Below are 23,137 nucleotides of genomic sequence, written 5' to 3' on the forward strand. Positions count from 1 at the left end.
ATTATTTGTATATAACCGAATCACTTGCTGTACACCTGAAACTAACACAACATTGTAAAATATTTTAAAATGTGAAAGAAAAGAAGTTTCAGTTATACATGGCTTTGATGGAAGGATGTGATTACAGAGTAAACAAATATTTAAAGTGAATTTCATCTGATAGTATTGCACAATGGTTGGGACTGGATTTAACTCAGTTTTGTCTGATTGTAGCTTTACTTTTGTAAGAGTGTATCAAGGCTTTCTATTTTCTGTGTTGTATGAAAATTAGCCACTATGAAAGCAAGAGATAGGAGTCTGCAACTTTTTTTTTTCTTTTGGCTGCTTTGGGTCTTTGTTGCGGTGTGTGGGCTTCTTATTGCGGTGGCTTCTCTTGTGTGGAGCACGAGCTCTAGGTGCACAGGCTCCAGAGCGCAGGCTCAGCAGTTGTGGCGCACAGGCTTAGTTGCTCCGTGGCATGTGGGATCTTCCTGGACCAGGGATTGAACCTGTATCCCTTGCATTGGCAGGCGGATTCTCAACCGCTGCGCCACCAGGGAAGCCCCGGAGACTGCAACTTTTTAACTCATATTTTAGTTTGCACCATCAGTATGTTGGCAGTCAGTAGGTTCTCATTTTAAAGGGTTTTAGTGAATCAAATTCTGTGATGCATTTCTTTTACCCTATCATTAAGATCTAATATTTGCAATATGTTCCTGGGGGATAAGGTTGTTAATATTGCTGTGTAACTAACTTGCAAGATGATATATAACTTCTAAGTCAGGATGGGAGTTACTTAAATCTCAGCTTTTTAGCTAGCTAATGTTGATACTATCAACTTACAGGATTGTGTAGGCTATTTGGTATTGCTTTGTTTTTATTTGAAATGGGACTGTCAAAGAAATTTTTCTTGACTTTGAGAAAATAGAGTTGGATTATAAAAGATGCATGCATAAACTCTTGGATAAGGAGCATTCATGTGCCATAAGCTGCCTTCCAGTGAGTAGTTAGGCATTTTTATACTAGTGTACCTTGTTTTGAAGAAATTATACGTGACTGGTCCTTTTAAAAAAGAAGTATTCCTTTTCAATAAATAATTCAAAGGACTTCAATAACTTTGGAAGTGAATTTTTTTGTTCATATTTAGAAGAACGGGATGGGGGGCTATGGATATAAGTATGCTAGATCATTGTAGGAGTCCTTTGAAAAACTTAGTAACCATATAAGAGCATAATTGTGTTTGTCAAAGGCATACAAACTATGTATGAGAACTCTTCAGTGAAATGTTCTTCAGTTTGTATTTTTAATATATATATATTTCAAGTTTTCCTTATTCCCAAGGAAGAGCTTAGAAGGCTGCTGGAAGGAATATCCTAGTCTCTTCACATACACTTTCTGACTAATTGGAAACAGATAATTTCTGATTAGTATGGTTTTTATTGGATATGAAATCTTGTAAAGGTAGTTCTTGTGTTAAGAAATTTGTTTTACATAAATGTCACTTTTGCAACTGGCAGACGACTAATTCTTTTGGCACAAAGAATAAATAGACACTGGGATTGAAGTATTTTCTGTTAAATCTCAGAAGCTGAGCTTTCTCTGCTACTTGTAAACATTTGACTTTTCTCCCTTGGTACGTGTGACACCTTTTTTTTTTTTTGGCCGTGCCGTGTGACTTGTGGAATCTTAGTTCCCCAACCAGGGATTGAACCCACGCCATGCAATGAAAGCCCAGAATCCTAACCACTAGGCCAACAGGGAACTCCCACCATTTCTTTATATAGGTTCAGTTTACAATTGTAAACTTTTTCTTAATTGAACTGCTTTTATTTTTTTAATTCTGGGTAAACCATGGGAAGGAATTTGGGGAAAGGAGTTATGGTACTTAATCAGATAAGCTACATAGCAGTAGGAGATTCTAAACAGACAGTTGTATGCAGCAGTACTTGATCAAAAAGGTGTTGTTTACGTATAGTTTCAATGCTTTGGATGGATGGAAGTACTGATCATTATAGAGTGACGTTAAATTAAGAGACTTTAAAGTCTTTTTAAAGTCTCAGAGACTTTATTGTCTCTGAGATCCTTGTAGTTTTTTGGGTTTTTTAAATTACTTATTTCACATTTTTCCTGCTTTCATCTTTTACTCTTCACTCCATCTACGGGTGAATTTCAGAAGCCTCTAAAAAAAGGGGGAGAAGGTATTTAATTGATTTAATTTATAACAGAAGAGTGAAGGATCAGTTTGATCCTGTTTTCTTATTCTCCGAGGCTGAGAAAAGCCTCAAAACTCATACATGTTTCAACCAGAGGCAGGAATTGTAGTTCTACTCTTGTTCCTTATGACAGATTTAGAAGAAAACTACTGAATGTCTTATTTGGTATTGTCAAGTCATTTAATCTAAGAGAGTAGGCTGTATTTTTGGTTTTGTTTAAACCATGTTTTTGCCTATATTAGAGGTTTCAGAGGGGTGCTTTTTTGTTTGTTTATAATGGCCCTTTTCCTTAATTTTTTTGAATTTTATTCTATTTTTTTATACATCAGGTTCTTATTAATGTTATCTATTTTATACATATGTCAATCCCAATCTCCCAATTCATCCCACCCCCGGCCACTTTCCCCCCCTTGGTTCCTTAACTTTTTAGGGGTCTTAATGACAGTAATTCATCTGTAAAGAACAGGAGGGTCAACAATATCAGAATTGCTTTTTTTGTGTGGTTTTTTTTGATGGTAAGCGGGCCTCTCACTGTTGTGGCCCCTGCTGTCGCGGAGCACAGGCTCCAGACACGCAGGCTTAGTGGCCATGGCTCACGGGCCCAGCCGCTCCGTGGCATGTGGGATCTTCTCGGACCAGGGCATGAACCTGTGTCCCCTGCATTGGCAGGTGGACTCTCAACCACTGTGCCACCAGGGAAGCCCAAAATGTTCACTTTTTTTTTTTTTTGGCTGTGTTGGGTCTTCATTGCTGCACACGGGCTTTCTCTAGCTGCGGTGAGCGGGGGCTACTCTTCGTTGCGGTGCGCGGGCTTCTCATTGTGGTGGCTTCTCTTGCTGCGGAGCATGGGCTCTAGGCACGCGGGCTTCAGTGGTTGTGGCTCGCAGGCTCTAGAGCTCAGGCTTAGTTGCTCCACAGCATGTGGGATCTTCCAGGATCAGGGATCAAACCCGTGTCCCCTGCATTGGCAGGCGGATTCCCAACCACTGCACCACCAGGGAAGCCCCAGAATTGTTTTGATTTGATCTAGTGGATATTAAGTACATGAGATTGTTGTGTGGGTTAACCTAACTAAATGGTATGATTTAGCACTCATTTTAAAATAAAACTTGTTCCCCTAGTCGGTTTGTTTCTTTGTTTTAATCACCTTATTGAATCTAGATCTGATTTTATTTTGTGTGTCCACAAAGCCTCGTTTTTTTAAAATAATTTTAGACAATAGAAACATTGACCCAAAAAGTACAGAATGTACTTACACCTCTTAGTTTATCCTTTTAACAACTTAGACAACCATAATAAAATTATCACAACCAAACATTTAACATTGGTTCAGTACTATTAACTGAATTATGGACCTTAATTCAAATTTCACAAGTTGTCTCTCTTGTCCTTTTCCTAGTCTACAATTTATTTAGTTGTGTCTCTAGTCTCCTTAATCTGTGACAGTTCTTAATTTCTGCTTGATATGTCTTTGACACTGATGAGTTCTGGTCAGTTATTTTGTAGTGTATTTGAATTTAGTTTTGTCTGTTGTTTTCTCATGATTAGACTGGGGTTCAATATTTTGGAGCAAGAATACCACACAGGTGATGTGTCCTCAGTCCACCAAACCGGGGGTACATGATGTCAATATGTTTAATTATTCATTTATTATTAATCTTTATCAGTTATGTTGGTGCCCACTGGTTTTCTATTTACAGGTTTACTATTTTCCACTTTGAAAGTGAAAAATATCTTGGGAAGATAATTTGACAGTGTGCAGATAATGAATTTCTCCTGAAAGTGTTGCCCATTTGTTCTAGCATTCATTCATTGGTGGATATTGTCTGCAACAATTAGTACTGTGGTCTTTGCCTAATGTAGAAATTTTTTAAATGTCAATAACGTAGTTTTCAGCAGATTGTATGTGTTTGTATATAACAGTTAAGTTTTTGGCACCTGGCAGGCAGGTTTTTTAAATGATTCTTATATTGTGAACATTTTTAATACTTAACATTACATTTTCAGTTGATGAATAATCCTTACTTTGTGGCTTTATTGTACTTATGAAATTTTTCTGCAATTAGGAAATTATTTATTAATGATTTTTTGAAGGTTGTTTTAGCTTATGAAGATTACTATATTAAGGTAGTTTTACAATCAAATAAGCACTTTGTTGCCTTCAAGTTGACTAAATTTCTGGCTAACCCCTTATGGGTAAATTTCTTAGCATATTCCTTCTCAGTGGATATTGAGTCCAGTGTTGTAGATTTGTTAGATGAGACTTGGTACACACAGTTTAGTAAAACCTTTATCTGTATTTTTGAAGTTCAGATAGCTTTGAAAATTCGAACATCTTCATAAGTCATTTGGTGGCAAAACCTAAATTATTAAACAGATGTGAGAATAGTCTTTATTCTTTGTAGTGGGAAATAATAATTTGTTGGATTAGGGAATCTGTTTCAGACCCTTTGGATATGTTAATGTAAGTGTACCACATTACTTTAAATTTTGAGGGGAGCTGTAGTAGATGCCAAGTAAATTCTGAATGATGCAAATTAAAATCAAAGGCATGAAGTCAACTGTTGAAAGAATAAAAGGCATGAAATCTTAACTGTTAAGAACAGATTATACTATTAAGGTACCCTTAAGTAAAGACTACTACAAATAAAAACTTCCTCCTTGGGCTTCCCTGGTGGCGCAGTGGTTGAGAGTCCGCCTGCCGATGCAGGGGACACGGGTTCGTGCCCCGGTCCGGGAAGATCCCACATGCAGCGGAGCGGCTGGGCCCGTGAGCCATGGCCGCTGAGCCTGCGCGTCCGGAGCCTGTGCTCCGCAACGGGAGAGACCACAACAGTGAGAGGCCCGCGTATCGCAAAAAAAACAAAAACAAACTTCCTCCTTAACTCTGTTTTTTCCTACATTGTAGGACAAACAAGTTAAAATTACTTATAGGATTAGCTTAATGCTATAATTAAAATAAATCTGAAAAGGATTAACATCTGACCTTGATTTATAAATTTTACATAAACTTATTTATAGTGCTCACAAAGTTATGTCTTAAAGGTTTTTGTAGTTTTAACCCACAAAAATAATGTGTTTATTTAAATGAACAATACCTTAGTCCTTTATGGGGTTTTTTGTTTTGGTTTGTTTTTAATTTAAAAATCACAGCTTGGTATACTTGACTGTTTAACATTAAAGAATATCTTAGAATACAGTAGTTCCTAATTGTTAAACCAATATTTTGTAAAGTTTAACAAAAACTAAAAATTAAAGGAATAGTACACTAAACTAATTGGCATTTTTCAAAAATGCCATAATTGGAGATGGGATTCAGGTGTATCATCTGACTTTACTCTGCCCTCCCCCACCCCCAGTTTTTTTGGTTCCTGAAGATGTATTAGCATGCTATGAAAGTGTTGAATAATTTTTTTTTAATAGGGATAAAAAAATATGTTGTTGGCCTCATTATCAAGACGTCATCTGACCCAACTTGTGTAGAGGTAAGAGCTTTTTTGCAGATTATTGTGAGAGTATAAAATCATTTAAATATTGGGTCTTCAACTTAAACCCACTTCTGTCACAGACATACAGACACATATATGCACAATCATTTACAATAGATCTGCAGTCTTTTTTTTTCTCTCTGTGGGGGTGTGGGTTGCCTACATTTGTTATTTATGTATCTATTTTAAGTCCTCATTTAATCTAAAATTTTTTCTTTTCTTAGAAGGAAAAGGTATATATCGGGAAATTAAATATGATTCTTGTTCAGGTAAGTTTTTAGTTGACACACTGTTTCCCTGAGAAGGATTAAGTGCTTCACTTCAGGCTGAGTGGTTGAACAAATAGTCTAACCTACTTTTATCGAATAACTAAACTAACATCTTGCAGAGTAGTGATAGTAATCTTCACAGTAATTACAATAGCCTGCTGTCTAGCATTTAAAATTGTTAATATGCTGTGGTAGGAAACATCAGATATGGTACTGTAAAACCTTCACTTCTTTGGCTCCAATATGGATTGAACTCATTAAAAAATTTCTCATCTAATGCAAATGTAAACTACAATGAGGTATCACCTCACACTGGTCAGAATGGCCATTATCAAAAAATCTAGAAACAATACATGCTGGAAAGGGTGTGGTGAAAAGGGAACCCTCCTGCACTGTTGGTGGGAATGTAAATTGTTACAACCACTATAGAAAACGGTATGGAGGTTCCTTAAAAAACCAGAAATAGAACTACCATATGACCCAGCAATCCCACTACTGGGCATATACCCAGAGAAAACCATAACTCAAAAAGATACATGTACCACAATGTTCATTGCAGCACTATTTACAATAGCCAGAACATGGAACCAACCTAAATGTCCATCAACAGATGAATGGATAAAGAAGATGTGGCACATATATACAATAGAATATTACTCAGCCATAAAAAGAAATGAAATTCAGTTATTTGCAGTGAGTCCAGCCGGACCTAGAGTCTGTCATACTTAAGTCAGAAAGAGAAAGACAAATACTGTATGCTAATGAATATATATGGAATCTTTAAAAAAAAAAGTGGTACTGATGAACCTAGTTGTAGGGCAGGAATAAAGATGTAGACATAGGGAATGGACTTGGCACAGGGTGGGAGGGGGAAGCTGGGGCGAAGTGAGAGTAGCATCGACATATATACACTACCGAATGTAAAATAGTTAGCTAGTGGGAAGCAGCAGCATAGCATAGGGAGATTGGCTCGGTGGTTTGCAGTGACCTAGAGGGGGTGGGATTGGGAGGCTAAAGAGGGAGGGGATATGGGGACATATGTATACATATGGCCGATTCACTTCGCTGTACAACAGAAACTAACACAGTATTGTGAAGCAATTATACTCCAATAAAGATCTATTAAAATAAAAAAAAAATTTTCTCATCTGTCTCATACTGTGCATGTTTCCTTTCCATGTCCACTATCTCAGTCTTATTAATTCATTGAAAAAATTGCCTTTGAATTCAAGCATCCCTTTAATTGATCTCTATACTTAGCCTGTTTTTTAATCTTTCTATATTTCTAAAGTCAGAAATTTTAAGTTTACCTACCTTTAATAATATGTCCAAAAAATTTCTTGAGAACATTAATTAGTATGTGAGGGAAAAACAGATTTTTTTTAATTTAATAAGTTATAGAAACATTGGGTTTTCCTAAACACTTGGATTTTCACTAAGTTAAACTAGCTTTTATTGAGAACTTCTTGTTGTTAGCGTATCTCTGAATGGGAAGAGGGAGGAGTCCAAAGAGGTTAAGTTACTTACCTCTTACTTAACAGGTGCTATTACAGAATATTGTTGGGAAATCCCTAGCATACAGAATCAACAGTACAGACCTTAAAATTGAATAAGTCCATTAGGCTTTTGGTCAAAGATGATTCTGTCCCCAACGATAATGCTGCTTTTCTTCCAAATTTCTTATCTCCAAGCCCTACCTATATTTCAAGGCCCAGATTCCAGCCAAAGAAAATATCTTTCCCTGCCCATCACCTTTTTATCATTTAGAGTTAGATCTTATAGTCTCTTAGGATAATTTGCACATATCTGGCAAATATTGATATGCATACACATTAGAGCTAGATTAGACGAATCAGGATTATTGAGAGGAGGAGCAGGGCATTTGAGACACAGAACTTTCTGTTGTAGTTTCTACTCTGTACATTCTATAGAGAGCAGCACATTTCCTGTCTTAATAAAGGGGAAGAAAATGAAAGGTGGTTGATATTTGCTCCTGCTTTTGGTATCACGCAATTTCTATGAAGTTTGTTTTCTTTACCATTGACAAGTGAAATGAAATTAACATTTCCTATCTTATTTTAGATACTGAAACAAGAATGGCCAAAACATTGGCCAACTTTTATCAGTGACATTGTTGGAGCAAGTAGGACCAGTGAAAGTCTCTGTCAGAATAATATGGTGATTCTGAAACTCTTGAGTGAAGAAGTATTTGATTTCTCTAGTGGACAGATAACCCAAGTGAAAGCTAAGCATTTAAAAGACAGGCAAGTAATTGTTTTGGAATTTTTAAGTAATTTATCTAGCAATTTCAAGGAATTTGGAGATAGATTGTAAATTTTTAAGGAACTATGATTATTAAAAGTTAATACACCTAATTCTTTTCTACTACAAATTTAAATAGTGCTAAAGTGGCCTAATCTAAATATGGAGGCTTGAAAAATATGTATGACGTTATAGTAAAATTAACTTCATGCATGTCATGTGGAAGGAATATAGGTTAAGAATTCCCAAAAAACTCTTTGGAATCTGATTCATATGATGTCTAGTTAATCATAGGTCCAAGGATATGACTTGTGTCCAGATGTCTACTTTATTCTTAATATTCCTACATTTTATCAGTTTCCCTATAGTTAACACCAGGAACATGCCAGATTTTATTTTCTTCAACATAGTAATAAAAATGTGTTTAGTCATTAGGGAACAGAAATGTTTTTTACCTTTATGTATTCAGACTAGCTTCAGAATTTAGGATTTTTTCTCTGGTTTGGTGTATAAGCACATTTTAGGTGTATAAGCACATTTTAGGTTTGAGGATATATCGAACACCACTTCTCTCATTTTGGAGAGTTCTGTTTTGACTGTCTTGATTTAAAAGACTAGGTTGAGGGACTTCCCTGGCCGTCCAGTGGTTAAGACACCGCGCTTCCACTGCAGGGGGCGTGGGTTCGATACCTGCTTGGGGAACTAAGATCCCACATGCCATGCAGTGTGGCCAAATTTTAAAAAAATAAACAAAAGGGGCTTCCCTGGTGGCGCAGTGGCTGAGAGTCAGCCTGCCAATGCAGGGGACACGGGTTCGTGCCCCGGTCCGGGAAGATCCCACATGCCGCGGAGCGGCTGGGCCCGTGAGCCATGGACGCTGAGCCTGCGCGTCCGGAGCCTGTGCTCCGCAACGGGAGAGGCCACAACAGTGAGAGGCCCGCGTACTGCAAAACAAAAAACAAAAACATAAATAAAAGATGTGATGTGATTGAAATTATTCTAATAGAGTAAGGATGACATGAAAACCAAACCTTCAAGAAATGAAATTAAGTGCTATTTATAGGTGAGTTTTAAGAGAGATTTACACATAGTTTTAATAGCTTTGTAACTTTCGATGAAGTTATTGATATCTGTGTTTATAAATAGAAGTAACTCAAGTTTTCAGTGGCTGCTGAAATGTTAGTATGTAAATAATTACAGTGTTCATTTCTATGTGTGTTCTAAACTGATCAATTTTTTATTTTTTTAGCATGTGCAATGAATTCTCACAAATTTTTCAGCTTTGTCAGTTTGTGATGGTAAGTGCTTTTAATTTCATTTTAAAAACTAATTAATTATATAGGAAGATAATTTACAATCATGTTTTTGTTGTAGGAAAATTCCCAAAATGCTCCACTTGTACATGCAACTTTGGAAACGTTGCTCAGATTTCTTAACTGGATTCCACTTGGATATATTTTTGAGACCAAGTTAATCAGCACGTTAATTTATAAGGTATAGTGAATACATTTCAGTTATATTTATCACTGGATAGTGGTGTGTATTTTCTTAATTTGTAATGCTCTTTTGAATATTAAAACCATTCCACATTCACAGCCATAATCAGCTTTGTTTCCGAGATGAGGAAATTGCTCAGAAGAACTTTTCTGTAGTTTCAACTACTAATTCTTAAAAACCGTGTCAGAATTTTATGATTCTGCCACTCATACCAGGCAGTCTCCCAAATTGTATGTGAACAATAATGAATTTGGTTTCCTTTTAGTTGCAGTAGCATGTAATACCTATGTAAAGTCTTATAATTGTTCATCCAGATATAGTTACCAACTGGTTGTATTTCCAGATGTTTTCTAATCAGATATAATGAGTAAATTATGTATTTAATTAAGACCTTATAAAAGCAGACTATTATAACTTACGTTTGGGGCTTTGTAGTTGAGGGCTTGATATGGTCATGTTCTAATCTGAATTTACTATGTTAGAGCCACCATTTTATCCATAGACAGTTTATTTTAAATTGTTTGCCATTGTCAACAGTAGTGCAGGAAATACTGGACATTTATGCACTTGTCCAAATATTTGGTATAAATTTTAATACATGTAAGTATTGGATCAATAGGTATGTCCATTTTTAAGGCTTCTGACGCTTACCAAATTGCCACACCCAATGGGAGGCTATTTTTATACCTTCTCAACAGTTAAATATGAAAGAGCCAATTTTTCCACACGTTATTAATCCTAGGTGTATTGCCCATCTCTTAAAATCCTAAACAATTAAAGTCTTTTTAGATTATACAGAAAACATGATGTCTTTAAAAGTCATGTAATAGACTGTGGGGAAAGTTTCTAAGCAACTTTGTGTTTTCCAGGTGTCTGAGGACACATCAAAAGAAAGCACAGTATACTACTAAAGCATTTACTGTCTATTGGATGGATAATGAAATTTTCTTAAAATATATGTGCCAAAAAACCCTATCACCACCTATTTGCCTGATATTTTTCCTCTGTGTTCCTGATTTTTAAATCCTTTGTTATTTTTTTAATTGTTAATTTTAAGTAAAGTGCTTCAGGCCGTTTAATTTTATGCTTCCTTCCCCCCCCACCCCACCCCCTTTTTTTAAATTAAAATAGTTCCTGAATGTTCCAATGTTTCGAAATGTCTCTCTGAAGTGCCTCACTGAGATTGCTGGTGTGAGTGTAAGCCAGTATGAGGAACAATTTGTAACGCTATTTACGCTGACAATGATGCAGCTAAAACAGGTAATACAACACCCTTAAAAACTGACTAAACAATTTTAGTGCCTTAGAAAATGTTGGGTTTGAGTTGAACCATTTCAGCACAGCTTACCATAAATAGATGAGCTGTAATGTGATTGTATATTTATTATATAAAATGAAGGGTAAGCTAGAAATTTTTATGAACATTTTGAAAATTCCTTGAAGTAAATTCTCTGGGAGTGTCATGGTAATTTATTTCTACAGAATTTAGAGGCTTAGTAACCTGGGGTTTAATATCAGTTCTGCCTTTGACCTTTTATCTCTTAAATGAAGGGATTAGCCAAGTGTTAGTCTGACTAGGTGTATATGAAATTATCTAGAAGGTTAATCACAAAACTATATTACTATATATGTTAGTGATCTGAATTAACTATTTTTACATTTTTAATGACCCTAGGTGGGAAAACTGATGTAGGGAATATGTCAAAGCATAATCTTTGAGGAAATTTTAACTACTTGCAACTTTAAAAAAAAAATCAAAAGCTAGGACAGCAAGTTACAAAAATGGATATAATAGACCAAGGCATTCTAGGGGAGAATAAGCTGTTTAACTCCATATGGTTTTTTTGTTGTATTTTAAAAAAAATTTATTTGGTTGCACTGGGTCTTAGTTATGGCAGGCGGGCTCCTTAGTTGTGGCATGTGAACTCTTTATTGTGGCATACATGTCTAGTTCCCTGACCAAGGATCGAACCTGGGCCCCCTGCATTGGGAACTTGGAGTCTTATCCACTGTGCCACCAGGGAAGTCCCACTCCGTATATTTTAAAATTAGTAAAAGGGTGGTGGAAATTTAGAACTTAAATGTAGTATCTTTGTTTTTAAAATGAAGGGCTTATGATCCATATTTAACCTCGCAGATGCTTCCTTTAAATACCAATATTCGACTTGCATACTCGAATGGAAAGGATGATGAACAGAACTTTATTCAAAATCTCAGTTTGTTTCTCTGCACCTTTCTTAAAGAACATGGTCAACTTATAGAAAAAAGATTAAATCTCAGGGAAACACTCATGGAGGTAGGCTTTATGGAGCCTTTGGCTTCTGAAATTAATAATAAAAACTTAAAGTACAACTTTGTTCTAAAAATTCCTGTACCTTTTAACGTATCTTACCTGTTACTTGTCTGTGTAATACAAATATATGTTGCCAATTCTGAATTATAGTTGTTAAAAGCCAAGTGTCACGATTTTTGTGTTCTACTCAATACCAGATCAATAATTTATAATGAAAATTAAATTCCTAAAGCGTGTGCAGATTTGTCATTTCTAAGATGAAAAGTCTAAAGACCTTATTTTAAAATTGAGATGTAATTTACATAACATAAAACTATCCATTGTAAATTGTTTGATTCAGTGGCATTTAGTACATTCACAGTGTTGTCAACCATTACCTATTCCAAAACATTTTCATCACCCACAAAGGATGATGTACCCATTGAAACAGTCACTCCCTCAATCCGCTCTACCCTCCAGTCCCTAGCAACCAGTAATTTGCTTTACATCTCAATGGATTTAACTATTCTGAACCTTTCACATAAATGGAATCATAACATACTGATTTTTGTCATTGGTTTCTTTCACTTAGCATGTTACTATGTTACAGCATGTATCAGTACTTAATCCCTTTCATGGCTGAATAATACTTTGTATGGATAAACGTCGAGTTTTGTGTCCGTTCATCTGTTGAACATTTGGATTATTTCTACCTTTTTGCTATTACCAAATGTCTTTTAATGTCCATACCTTTTTACAATCACGTAAGTTTCTTGACACGTCCTAGGACATGTCAGAAGAAAGCACAGTTGTTCCTAGAGAATTTCTGTTGTCTGTTTGATGAATAATGAAATGTCAGAGTTGTACAGAATGCAACATGAGTTTTTATTTCCCATTAACGTAGCAAATGGAAAGCAGTTTGAGGTTGGTTAGTAACGTCTAAGGATTGTTTTAATAGTTTTGGTCTCCTATGTAGGCCCTTCATTATATGTTGTTGGTATCCGAAGTAGAGGAAACCGAAATCTTTAAGATTTGTCTTGAGTACTGGAACCATCTGGCAGCTGAACTCTATAGAGAGAGCCCATTCTCAACATCTGCCTCTCCATTGCTATCTGGAAGTCAACATTTTGATGTTCCTCCCAGGAGGCAGCTGTATTTGCCTGTGTTGTCCAAGGTAACAGTAGTGGGTGATTGAATGTGCTTCCTGTGATTTGGGGGACCAGATGCAAATACTGGCTTTTATTTTTTGGCTAAATCTATCCAAGCACCACCTGTGAGTTTCTTAGGAATGAAAATGAGATGCAAGAAAGTTAACAATTGATTATTTTATTTTATTTTATTTTGCGGTATGCGGGCCTCTCACTGTTGTGGCCTCTCCCGTTGCGGAGCGCGCAGGCTCACGGGCCCAGCCGCTCTGCGGCATGTGGGATCCTCCCGGACCGGGGCACGAACCCGTGTCCCCTGCATCAGCAGGCGGACTCTCAACCGCTGCGCCACCAGGGAAGCCCAACAATTGATTTTTATCCATGTTATTTATTCTTTTATATTGTGGGAATAATTTTGTTTGGTATGTTGGTGTTAAGTGGGAGTGGGGGTTACATTTGATGTGACTGATTTCAAAGATCTAACAGATTTGTTTCTCTTGTTTATTGTTGAATAGGTCCGTTTACTGATGGTTAGTCGAATGGCTAAACCAGAGGAAGTATTAGTTGTAGAAAATGATCAGGGAGAAGTTGTAAGAGAATTCATGAAGGATACAGATTCCATAAATTTGTATAAGAATATGAGAGAAACATTAGGTAAGTTAATAAATACTGTTAATTTAATCTTCATCTTTGTAATTCAGTTTGGGGTGGAAATACTTTTTTAGGAAATATGGCATGCTTAGGTTCTCAATCTGTTAATAGGCATCCTTATTAATGTGCTATTAGTCTTCGTAAAAATCTTTTTGCTCATTAAGTTTTGCAATTTGAAACATTTGGAATTTTTTTCCTTGTAGTTTATCTTACTCATCTGGATTATGTAGATACAGAAAGAATAATGACTGAGAAGCTTCACAATCAAGTGAATGGTACAGAGTGGTCATGGAAAAATTTGAATACATTGTGTTGGGCGATAGGCTCCATTAGTGGAGCAATGCATGAAGAGGATGAAAAACGATTTCTTGTTACTGTTATAAAGGTATGTAAGAGATAGGTATGAACTGGAACTTTAGCTAAGTGTATTTTATTACAAATGACTGAAATTTGTCTTATTTTACAGGATCTACTAGGATTATGTGAACAGAAAAGAGGCAAAGATAATAAAGCTATTATTGCATCAAATATCATGTACATAGTAGGTCAATATCCACGATTTTTAAGAGCTCACTGGAAATTCTTGAAGACTGTAGTTAACAAGCTCTTTGAATTCATGCATGGTAAATCCTATTTGCTTAATATATTTTATTTAGTTTTGCTGAATAAAAAATGGAAATTTTTTTTTGAAAATTTTTTTGATAATTGTTTTTGTGTTGTTAGAGACCCATGATGGAGTCCAAGACATGGCTTGTGATACTTTCATTAAAATAGCTCAAAAGTGCCGCAGGCATTTCGTTCAGGTTCAGGTTGGAGAAGTAATGCCATTTATTGATGAGATTTTGAACAACATTAACACTATAATTTGTGATCTTCAGCCTCAACAGGTATGTGGATCAGCAAGCATATTTTTCTTAGAAAATAACTACTGTTTTAATGAGAATTTATTAATGGGAATAGAAAGAAAGCCACTCTTGAATTCAGTTCAAGTGTTTCTGTGGTTAGGTTTTTATAGTGAGGCAGAAATTCAACCAAAAGTTTGTTAGGCTGTTTTCATACTTAATATAAATTATTTCTGACACTTTAACAAAATTAGTTTTAAGTGTATATGTGGATTGTTTGTGTGTGGTTTTCCTTATTATGATGCATGCAAGTAAAATGTCTGCCTTTTAACATAGGTCCATACATTTTATGAAGCTGTGGGGTACATGATTGGTGCACAAACAGACCAAACAGTACAAGAACATTTGATAGAAAAATACATGCTACTTCCTAATCAGGTTTGGGATAGCATAATCCAGCAAGCAACCAAAGTAAGTTTTATTACTTTTTGTAAAAGTTCTAATGGAAATTGAGAAAATTATATTTACAGAAGTAATAAATTTAGTACCTTTGACATGTATATCTGATCCATAAGTGCTTTTTTTTTTTTTTGGTGGTACGCGGGCCTCTCACTGTTGTGGCCTCTCCTGTTGCGGAGCACAAGCTCCGGACGCGAAGGCTCAGCGGCCATGGCTTACGGGCTTAGCTGCTCCGCGGCATGTGGGATCTTCCCGGACCGGGGCACGAACCCGTGTCCCCTGCATCGGCAGGCGGACTCTCAACCACTGCGCCACCAGGGAAGCCCCATAAGTGCTTTTATGTGTACTTTTGCACATTGAAAAAATTGTAGTATTTTTATTCTGTTTTGATGCAAAATTGGGAATATTTTGCTCTGTTTTTAGTAATGAAGACTTTTGCATTAGTTTCACCATTTAACATTATAAATGTGATGGTGCTTTGGAGTAGTGTGGGTAATGTTTTTTGCTTTAGCTACAAGAATAATTCTCATATGTTAAATGGAGTTGTTTTTTGTCCTTCGCAGAATGTGGATATACTTAAAGATCCTGAAACAGTCAAGCAACTTGGTAGCATATTGAAAACAAATGTGAGAGCCTGCAAAGCGGTTGGACACCCGTTCGTGATTCAGCTTGGGAGAATTTATTTAGATATGCTTAATGTATACAAGTGCCTCAGTGAAAATATTTCTGCAGCTATTCAAGCTAATGGTAAGCGATTCTGAATTCTTATGGAATGATGTATTAATAAGTCAGTTCTGCATTCACTGCCTTGGCGTAAGCATTCAGCACTTCTCACAGATTTAAATTAATCCGTCCCATGTTTCAGGCGATCCTAGACAATTTTTTTAACCACTCACAGGCCCCTTTCCCCTATAAAATTAGTCTTAGTTTATTTTCTCAGGAAATTCATCTGTGTACTCTTGTCTTTTAAGTTTTCTAATGGTAAATGGGAACTAATAGTATCTGAAGTACCTGTAACTGCCAGTGTAGAATTTTAGTTGTTAAGCTGGATTCCACCTGATTGTATTTTTTAGGTGAGATGGTTACAAAGCAACCATTGATTAGAAGTATGCGAACAGTAAAAAGGGAAACTTTAAAGTTAATATCTGGTTGGGTGAGCCGGTCCAATGATCCACAGATGGTAAGTGAGATGTGCTTTTTGTTTTTAAAGTTGATGCTGCATTCTCTGGAACGTGCATATATTCTGTATGCGTTTAGCTATTTTAAAGGTAATTTAGATGTTTACATCTGGCATTATTTTATAACATTCTATTTAGTGGAGTCCCTGAGTACATTAAAATAATAAGATATATACCATCTTCGAAAGAAATTGCTGTTAGTGGTGGGGGGGTTGGTGATGTAACAAGATAGCTGAGATGATTGGGTCGTTTTTATTTTTCTTTGGATAGAGTTCAGATGAAATTTTTGTTTTCCTCATGGCTTTGAGAGCAATTTGCAAAGCTGTCATTAGTTTGCCTTTTCAGTGGGTGGGGGGGAGTAAGCACTTTCCTAGTTGAAGGTTTGAAAGTCTCTTTTGCGCTCTTATTCCTGTTAGTTTTAAATGGTTTTCAGAAACTAAACCAGCTCCATATGCCTCAACTTGGGGAAAATGAGATTTATGTTTAGTTATTGTATACCTTTCATTTTCTTGATCCTGGGAACATTACCAAAAATCTTATCCTGTTTATCACTATTGTGTGGAAGTAGCACTGACAACCGTGCAACTTACTTTCATAATTTTAAACTTTCAGTATTGTTCCTATTGATACGGAAATTTTTTTCAGGAAATTCTCAAGGTATCAAGCTTAAATACCAAAAGGTTTTAAACATGTTTATGTATGAGATCAGAACTGTATTTAAAATTGGAAAGTAAAAAGTAGGATGAATTGAAGGAATTGAGAAGTTCATAATTTACAACAACTTAGGCAATAATTTCAGGAGTATCAGTGATGATAATAAGAAGGGTCTCATTATGTTTTACAACTAAGGTTTATGTTGAGGTTTGGGGCTGTGAATTCAAAGATAGTCAAACACTTCAGATCCAGTATGTAGGAAAATAAATTATTTCAGTGTTAAGAGTAGAAATGTCAGGGTGGGGGAGGAAAGAATAAATGAGTCATGGGTATGAAATGTATAACGTGGGGAATATAGTCAATAACTCATAACTTTTTATGGTGACAGATCATAACTAGACTTAATGTGGTGATCATTTGAAATGTATAAAAATACCAAATCACTCACTATACTGTGTAACAGGAAGTTACATCGTGTTGTAGATCAACGAACTCATAGAAAAAGATACCAGATTTGTGTTTATCAGAGGTGGGAGAATGAGGGGAGGGGAAATTGGATGAAGGCAGTCAAAAGATGTAACGTTTAGTTTTAACATAAATAAGTACTAAGAATGTAATGTACAAACATGATAAATGCAATTAACACTGCTCTTATGTTATATAAGAAAGTTTAAGAGTAAATCCTAAACGTTTTCATCACAAAGTTTTTTTTTCTATTTGTATCTATATGATGATGTTCACTAAACTTATAATCATTTCATGTATGTAAGTAAACTTAGTGCTATACATTAATCATGTCTCAATAAAACTTGAAGAAAAAGAAGTGAGAATCAGTTCTAGTTAAGAGGAACCAAGTAGGTAAAAGGAAAAATAATTTTGTGCTTATCCTTCAAATCTTAACTAGACTTGTTTTGTTGTATGGTGGGACGTACTAACTAGTAACCTTCAGTTAAATGAAAGATGGTTATATTTATTGTGCACATCTTAATGGAGAACCTATTAAAAGCATAGAAGTTACGCCTTACTAAGACTGTATTTATTGAGAATCTTGGAAACTCACACACAGTCTTTCTGGCATAGTCCAGTTCCTTTTTTGAGAGTAAGTGATGGTTATTATTTCTGATTATTAAAATATCAACTAGCATTCATTAAATTAAAAAAATCATTGAGTGGGTGTCTGCTTTTGGTTAGATATGAGTACCTTGGTACAGTGTTGGTGAGGAGGACTCTACTTTGAGGTTACCAATCCCATACACACAGTATTCCTAGAATCCTGGTCCTGCCACAATACTTAGAGTGTCAGGCCCCAGTTTCCTTTAATAATTACAGATTTAAACTATGCAGTGTCCATGGCCCTTCTCAGCCTATTGTGATTTCTCGCTTTCTCTTGGTAAGGTTTTAATATACAAAAATTTTTAAAGCACAGGAGTTTCCAGTTTTCAGCAGATGATCAACCTAGATTAAATCTTACAGATGACATTGACCTAGCTGCTTAATAAGAGTTAGCAAGTGCCTACACTAAAATTGAAAAGTTGTGGGTTTTTTTGTTTTGTTTTTTTTAAACAGGTAGCTGAAAATTTTGTTCCTCCTCTGTTGGATGCAGTTCTCATTGATTATCAGAGAAATGTCCCAGCTGCTAGAGAACCAGAAGTGCTTAGTACTATGGCTATTATTGTCAACAAGTTAGGAGGACATATAACAGCTGAAATACCTCAAATATTTGATGCTGTTTTTGAATGCACATTGAATATGATAAATAAGGTATGTGATTTGCATTTCAGTTACATAATGAGAGGTTCTGCAGTATGTCCTTATCACTTTTAAAAGGATAAATAATGGCTGTCTATGAGTACACCATAAACTTTAGCCTCTCATATTAAATATTTGAACTTCTAGATAAGAAAAATACTTTTTAAATTTACAAAAGTAAATTTGATAGATTGTTTATTCAAATAGCAGCTTGCATTTGTTGAATACTTGCTGCATTTTAGTCACTGCCATTTTAAAGTGTAGTCTGTGCTTATAAGGAATGGGAAAATGTATTAATCAAGAAGAAAAAAAATGTACATGTAAGTGTACACATCTACACAGTAGACAACAATTTTTCTAATCTGTATTAGTGATCTCAGAGTCACTTAAAAGTGGTAGTAACAGTCTCAGAGTTACTAGAAAATATGACGGTCTTTATGTGGGTTTTGTTGAGTTCTCTTTATAATAAGGTGAACTTGTATTCTTTCAGTTTGGTAATTCATTTGTCTAATAAATAGTAATTTTGTCTTCTCTGACAGGTGAATTCTATTAGCTTTTGAGTTTGACTTTCACATCTTAACGGGGTCCACTAACAACTCCAAACATTTATACTGAATTAGGGCTTGCTTTCCCCCTTCCATTTAACATAATTCAGGCATTGAAACTTTATTTTGTTCCCACTGTTTGTTTTTAGGACTTTGAAGAATATCCTGAGCACAGAACGAACTTTTTCTTACTACTTCAGGCTGTCAATTCTCATTGTTTCCCAGCATTCCTGGCTATTCCACCTGCACAATTTAAACTTGTTTTGGATTCCATCATTTGGGCTTTCAAACATACTATGAGGAATGTAGCAGATACAGGTAAATACACAGAAACGATGTTCTTTATTCATTTGCTTACCAACCCACAATCCATGTACAGACACTTACAGGTAGGTGTATAGTGGTAGACAGGTAGGTATCACTTTACTTCTCATGGTTTTGCTTGAATGCATCAATTCCATAGATAGGTCTGAGTAAGTCCTATAAACAGTTTAATCAGATCCAGAGTGAGTTCATAGACAGAATTGAGTTAGAGGGAGATGGGCATAAGATTCAAGGCAGGGAGAACATCACTCACCCATATCCTCACCAGTGTTTCCTTTTCCCCATATGCTTTTCCTCTGTGGCACTGAGGGTTAACTAAGGATAAAACAAAAAAACTGTTTATAGTTGGAGGATTTGTTTTCCTTTTAAATAATAACTGTTTTATGTAATAGAAAAATCTACTCAGTTGCACTGCTTTTGGAGTGGAGGTAGAGAGAATCAACTAAACCTTCAGAAATACTGGAAAGGTGGTAATGATTAGATTATAGCCTGTAAGTTAGCAGACATTGATTCCAGTTTAACTCCATTACTGAGTCAAGATAATTTAGGCAAATAATTGTCATTAGCAAAAAAAGAGGGGCGAATGGACTTCGAATGAATTGTTTAATAGCTGAAACACCATCATGAATGTTGTCAGTATGTAATAACGTTGTTGGCATTATATGTATTTTAGGCTTACAGATACTTTTTACACTCTTACAAAATGTTGCACAAGAAGAAGCTGCAGCTCAGAGTTTCTATCAAACTTATTTTTGTGATATTCTTCAGCATATCTTTTCTGTCGTGACAGACACCTCACATACTGCTGGTAAGAATTTAAAGCCATAAAAGTATGTGTTCCGGTTGCTCTTATATCTTGAAGTTAATGATGTCCTTCTTAACAGGTTTGACAATGCATGCATCTATCCTTGCATATATGTTTAATTTGGTTGAAGAAGGAAAAATAAGTACACCATTAAATCCTGGAAATCCAGTTAACAACCAAATGTTTATTCAGGAATATGTGGCTAATCTTCTTAAGTCTGCATTCCCTCATCTTCAGGAGTAAGTATAAATAGACTTTTTAATAAACTTAAATTTTTAAGTTTTTTTTTTTTTTTAAGCAATTAATCATTGTGTTTTGACTTGCAGTGCTCAAGTAAAGCTCTTTGTGACAGGACTTTTCAGCTTAAATCAGGATATTCCTGCATTCAAGGAACATCTTAGGGATTTCCTGGTACAGATAAAGGTATGTATTTTATTTGCAGTTGCAGAAGTATTGACTAAATACTGATTGAATTCTTGCATCCAGAATTGACCACTTTTTGTAATGCAAAATGAGTGGGCTTTTAAAATATGTGTAGTCTTACTCTTTTGAGACTGATTACAGAAGGAAACACTTTCAAAGTCAAGGCCAGGAAGAGGAGATAGGTTTGAAATGGTTTGAAATGTTCGGGGGAACTTTTTATTAATATAATTCATTTTAGAATATCTGTTGCAACATTGTGATTGAATCCCATAGGTATTTTTAAAGGAGTGGAATGGGTGAAAGAAACACATTGGTAGTTCCTTTTGGGATTTTCCATTTTGTTAGTAAGGAATTCATTTTAGGGGGAACATAATTAGCAGATACCACCCTATTTTTACTGCTGTTAAAATGCTCCATTTACTTATGGGAAGAGGGATTTTTCTTGTATCATCATGCTTTAAAGAAATACAAAAAGTACCATGAAACTCATAAGTAGTTGATGTTATCTATGTCTATTAAAGAATTGGTCACATAAGATATGCAGGTTTTTTTCCCTCCAAAATACAAAGGTTTTGTTGTTGGGTTTTGTTTTTTGTGTTTTTTTTTTTACTGTAAATATAAAATTAGTAAAAAAAAAAACTAATTCATAAAGTTGAGAGTGTATAAAGGATGAAAATTGTCTGAAACACAGCTATGAGGACAATTATAGAAACTTGATCGTTAGTCTTTCTTGGTATCATTGCTTATGGAGTATATTTTGTATATGGCATTACACTATCCCTCTTTTGAAATCTTTTTTTCCCCCCAACTAACACCTTTGGTTTTTAATTCAGTTGTGTAGAATTATAAAAATAATATACCATAATTTAAACTCAGTAATTGATGGATAAATTATATTGCTTGTGTAAACTGGGAGGTGCTTATCTACACTTCTTTTTTCCCAAAGGCAAGTCATTTTGCGAATTGAAGTTTACTAAAGTATGTTGACGTTTCAACTATCTGTTTCCACAGGAGTTTGCAGGTGAAGATACATCGGATCTCTTTTTGGAAGAAAGAGAAACAGCCCTTCGACAGGCTCAGGAAGAGAAACATAAACTTCAAATGTCTGTCCCTGGCATCCTTAATCCACATGAAATTCCAGAAGAAATGTGTGATTAAAGTCAGAAGTCATGCTGGGTTGTTGTTGTTTTTTTTTTTTTCTTTTTCTGGTTTTTTTTTTTTTTCTTTTTTCTGCAACTCTGTTAGCAGATGAAAACAGCATCTGGATATTTGTCGACCAAAATGATGCCAATTTGTAAATTAAAATGTCACCTAGTGGCCCTTTTTCTTATGTGTTTTTTGTATAAGAAATTTTCTGTGAAATATCCTTCCATTGTTTAAGCTTTTGTTTTGGTCATCTTTATTTAGTTTGCATGAAGTTGGAAATTAAGGCATTTTTTAAAATTTTACTTCATGCCCATTTTGTGGCTGGGATGGGGGGAGGAGGCAAATTCAATTTGAACATATACTTGTAAATTCTAATGCAAAATTATACAATTTTTCCTGTAAACAATACCAATTTTTAATTAGGGAGCATTTTCTTTCTAGCCTGTATTTCAGTCTAGAAGAAAAGATAATGAGTAAGACAAATTGCGTTGTTAAAAGGATTATTATAGTGCTGCATTGTCTGAAATTAGCACCTCTTGGACTGAATTGTTTGTCTAGGCTACATGTATTACAAGTCTGTTTGGCAAGTTTGCAGCAAGATCATGTGCATATCATCCCATTGTAAAGCAACTTCAAAAAATATGGGAACACAGTTAGTTATTTTTACACAGTTCTTTTTGTTTGTGTGTGTGTGTGCTGTCGCTTGTCGACAACAGCTTTTTGTTTTCCTCAATGAGGAGTGTTGCTCATTTGTGAGCCTTCATTAACTCGAAGTGAAATGGTTAAAAATATTTATCCTGTTAGAATAGGCTGCATCTTTTTAACAACTCATTAAAAAACAAAACAAAACTCTGGCTTTTGAGATGACTTATACTAATTTACATTGTTTACCAAGCTGTAGTGCTTTAAGAACACTACTTAAAAAGCAAAATAAACTTGGTTTACATTTATTTTCCCTTTATTGGCTCAAACTTATTCCTATATTAATGAGAGTGGTTATTTGTGTTTAGGTATTAGGTAATATTTTTAAATGAAGTTTGATACCTGTTGACTTCTAAATATTATTTCTAAGGTTATTAAGTAAAGGCAGCACTTGTATAAAATGAACATGCTCCTGAAATACCTTCTGTTCCCAAGAAACAAGTCCTTCCTGTGACAGCTTGGCGCACATTTTACCTTTACTTGCGGTTAAAAAGCATCTTCTTTATTCTGGTTAGGGGCTAGGGGTAACAAAGC

At 35.3% G+C, this 23,137-nt stretch overlaps 1 protein-coding gene across 3 annotated transcripts in view; it reads left to right on the forward strand.

Annotated features, from left to right (window-relative positions):
- Nucleotides 1-22,851, forward strand: part of XPO1 (exportin 1) — a 217,494-nt gene extending 194,643 nt beyond the window's left edge. For all 3 annotated transcript variants that reach the window (XM_067704947.1, XM_067704946.1, XM_067704948.1), the window contains 21 exons: nt 5,616-5,677; nt 5,905-5,949; nt 8,032-8,213; nt 9,461-9,509; nt 9,586-9,705; nt 10,840-10,968; nt 11,846-12,004; nt 12,957-13,154; nt 13,641-13,779; nt 13,980-14,161; nt 14,243-14,399; nt 14,500-14,663; nt 14,955-15,089; nt 15,641-15,824; nt 16,151-16,257; nt 18,476-18,670; nt 19,353-19,521; nt 20,201-20,335; nt 20,412-20,571; nt 20,659-20,755; nt 21,767-22,851. In XM_067704947.1, the coding sequence (XP_067561048.1) occupies nt 5,616-5,677; nt 5,905-5,949; nt 8,032-8,213; nt 9,461-9,509; nt 9,586-9,705; nt 10,840-10,968; nt 11,846-12,004; nt 12,957-13,154; nt 13,641-13,779; nt 13,980-14,161; nt 14,243-14,399; nt 14,500-14,663; nt 14,955-15,089; nt 15,641-15,824; nt 16,151-16,257; nt 18,476-18,670; nt 19,353-19,521; nt 20,201-20,335; nt 20,412-20,571; nt 20,659-20,755; nt 21,767-21,913 (2,915 nt within the window). In that variant the 3' untranslated portion in view covers nt 21,914-22,851. The remainder of the gene's footprint in view (nt 1-5,615; nt 5,678-5,904; nt 5,950-8,031; nt 8,214-9,460; nt 9,510-9,585; nt 9,706-10,839; nt 10,969-11,845; nt 12,005-12,956; nt 13,155-13,640; nt 13,780-13,979; nt 14,162-14,242; nt 14,400-14,499; nt 14,664-14,954; nt 15,090-15,640; nt 15,825-16,150; nt 16,258-18,475; nt 18,671-19,352; nt 19,522-20,200; nt 20,336-20,411; nt 20,572-20,658; nt 20,756-21,766) is intronic.
- The last annotated feature ends 286 nt before the right edge of the window (nt 22,852-23,137 follow it).

Source organism: Pseudorca crassidens, chromosome 14 (genome assembly GCF_039906515.1).
Source record: "Pseudorca crassidens isolate mPseCra1 chromosome 14, mPseCra1.hap1, whole genome shotgun sequence".
NCBI lineage: Eukaryota > Metazoa > Chordata > Mammalia > Artiodactyla > Delphinidae > Pseudorca > Pseudorca crassidens.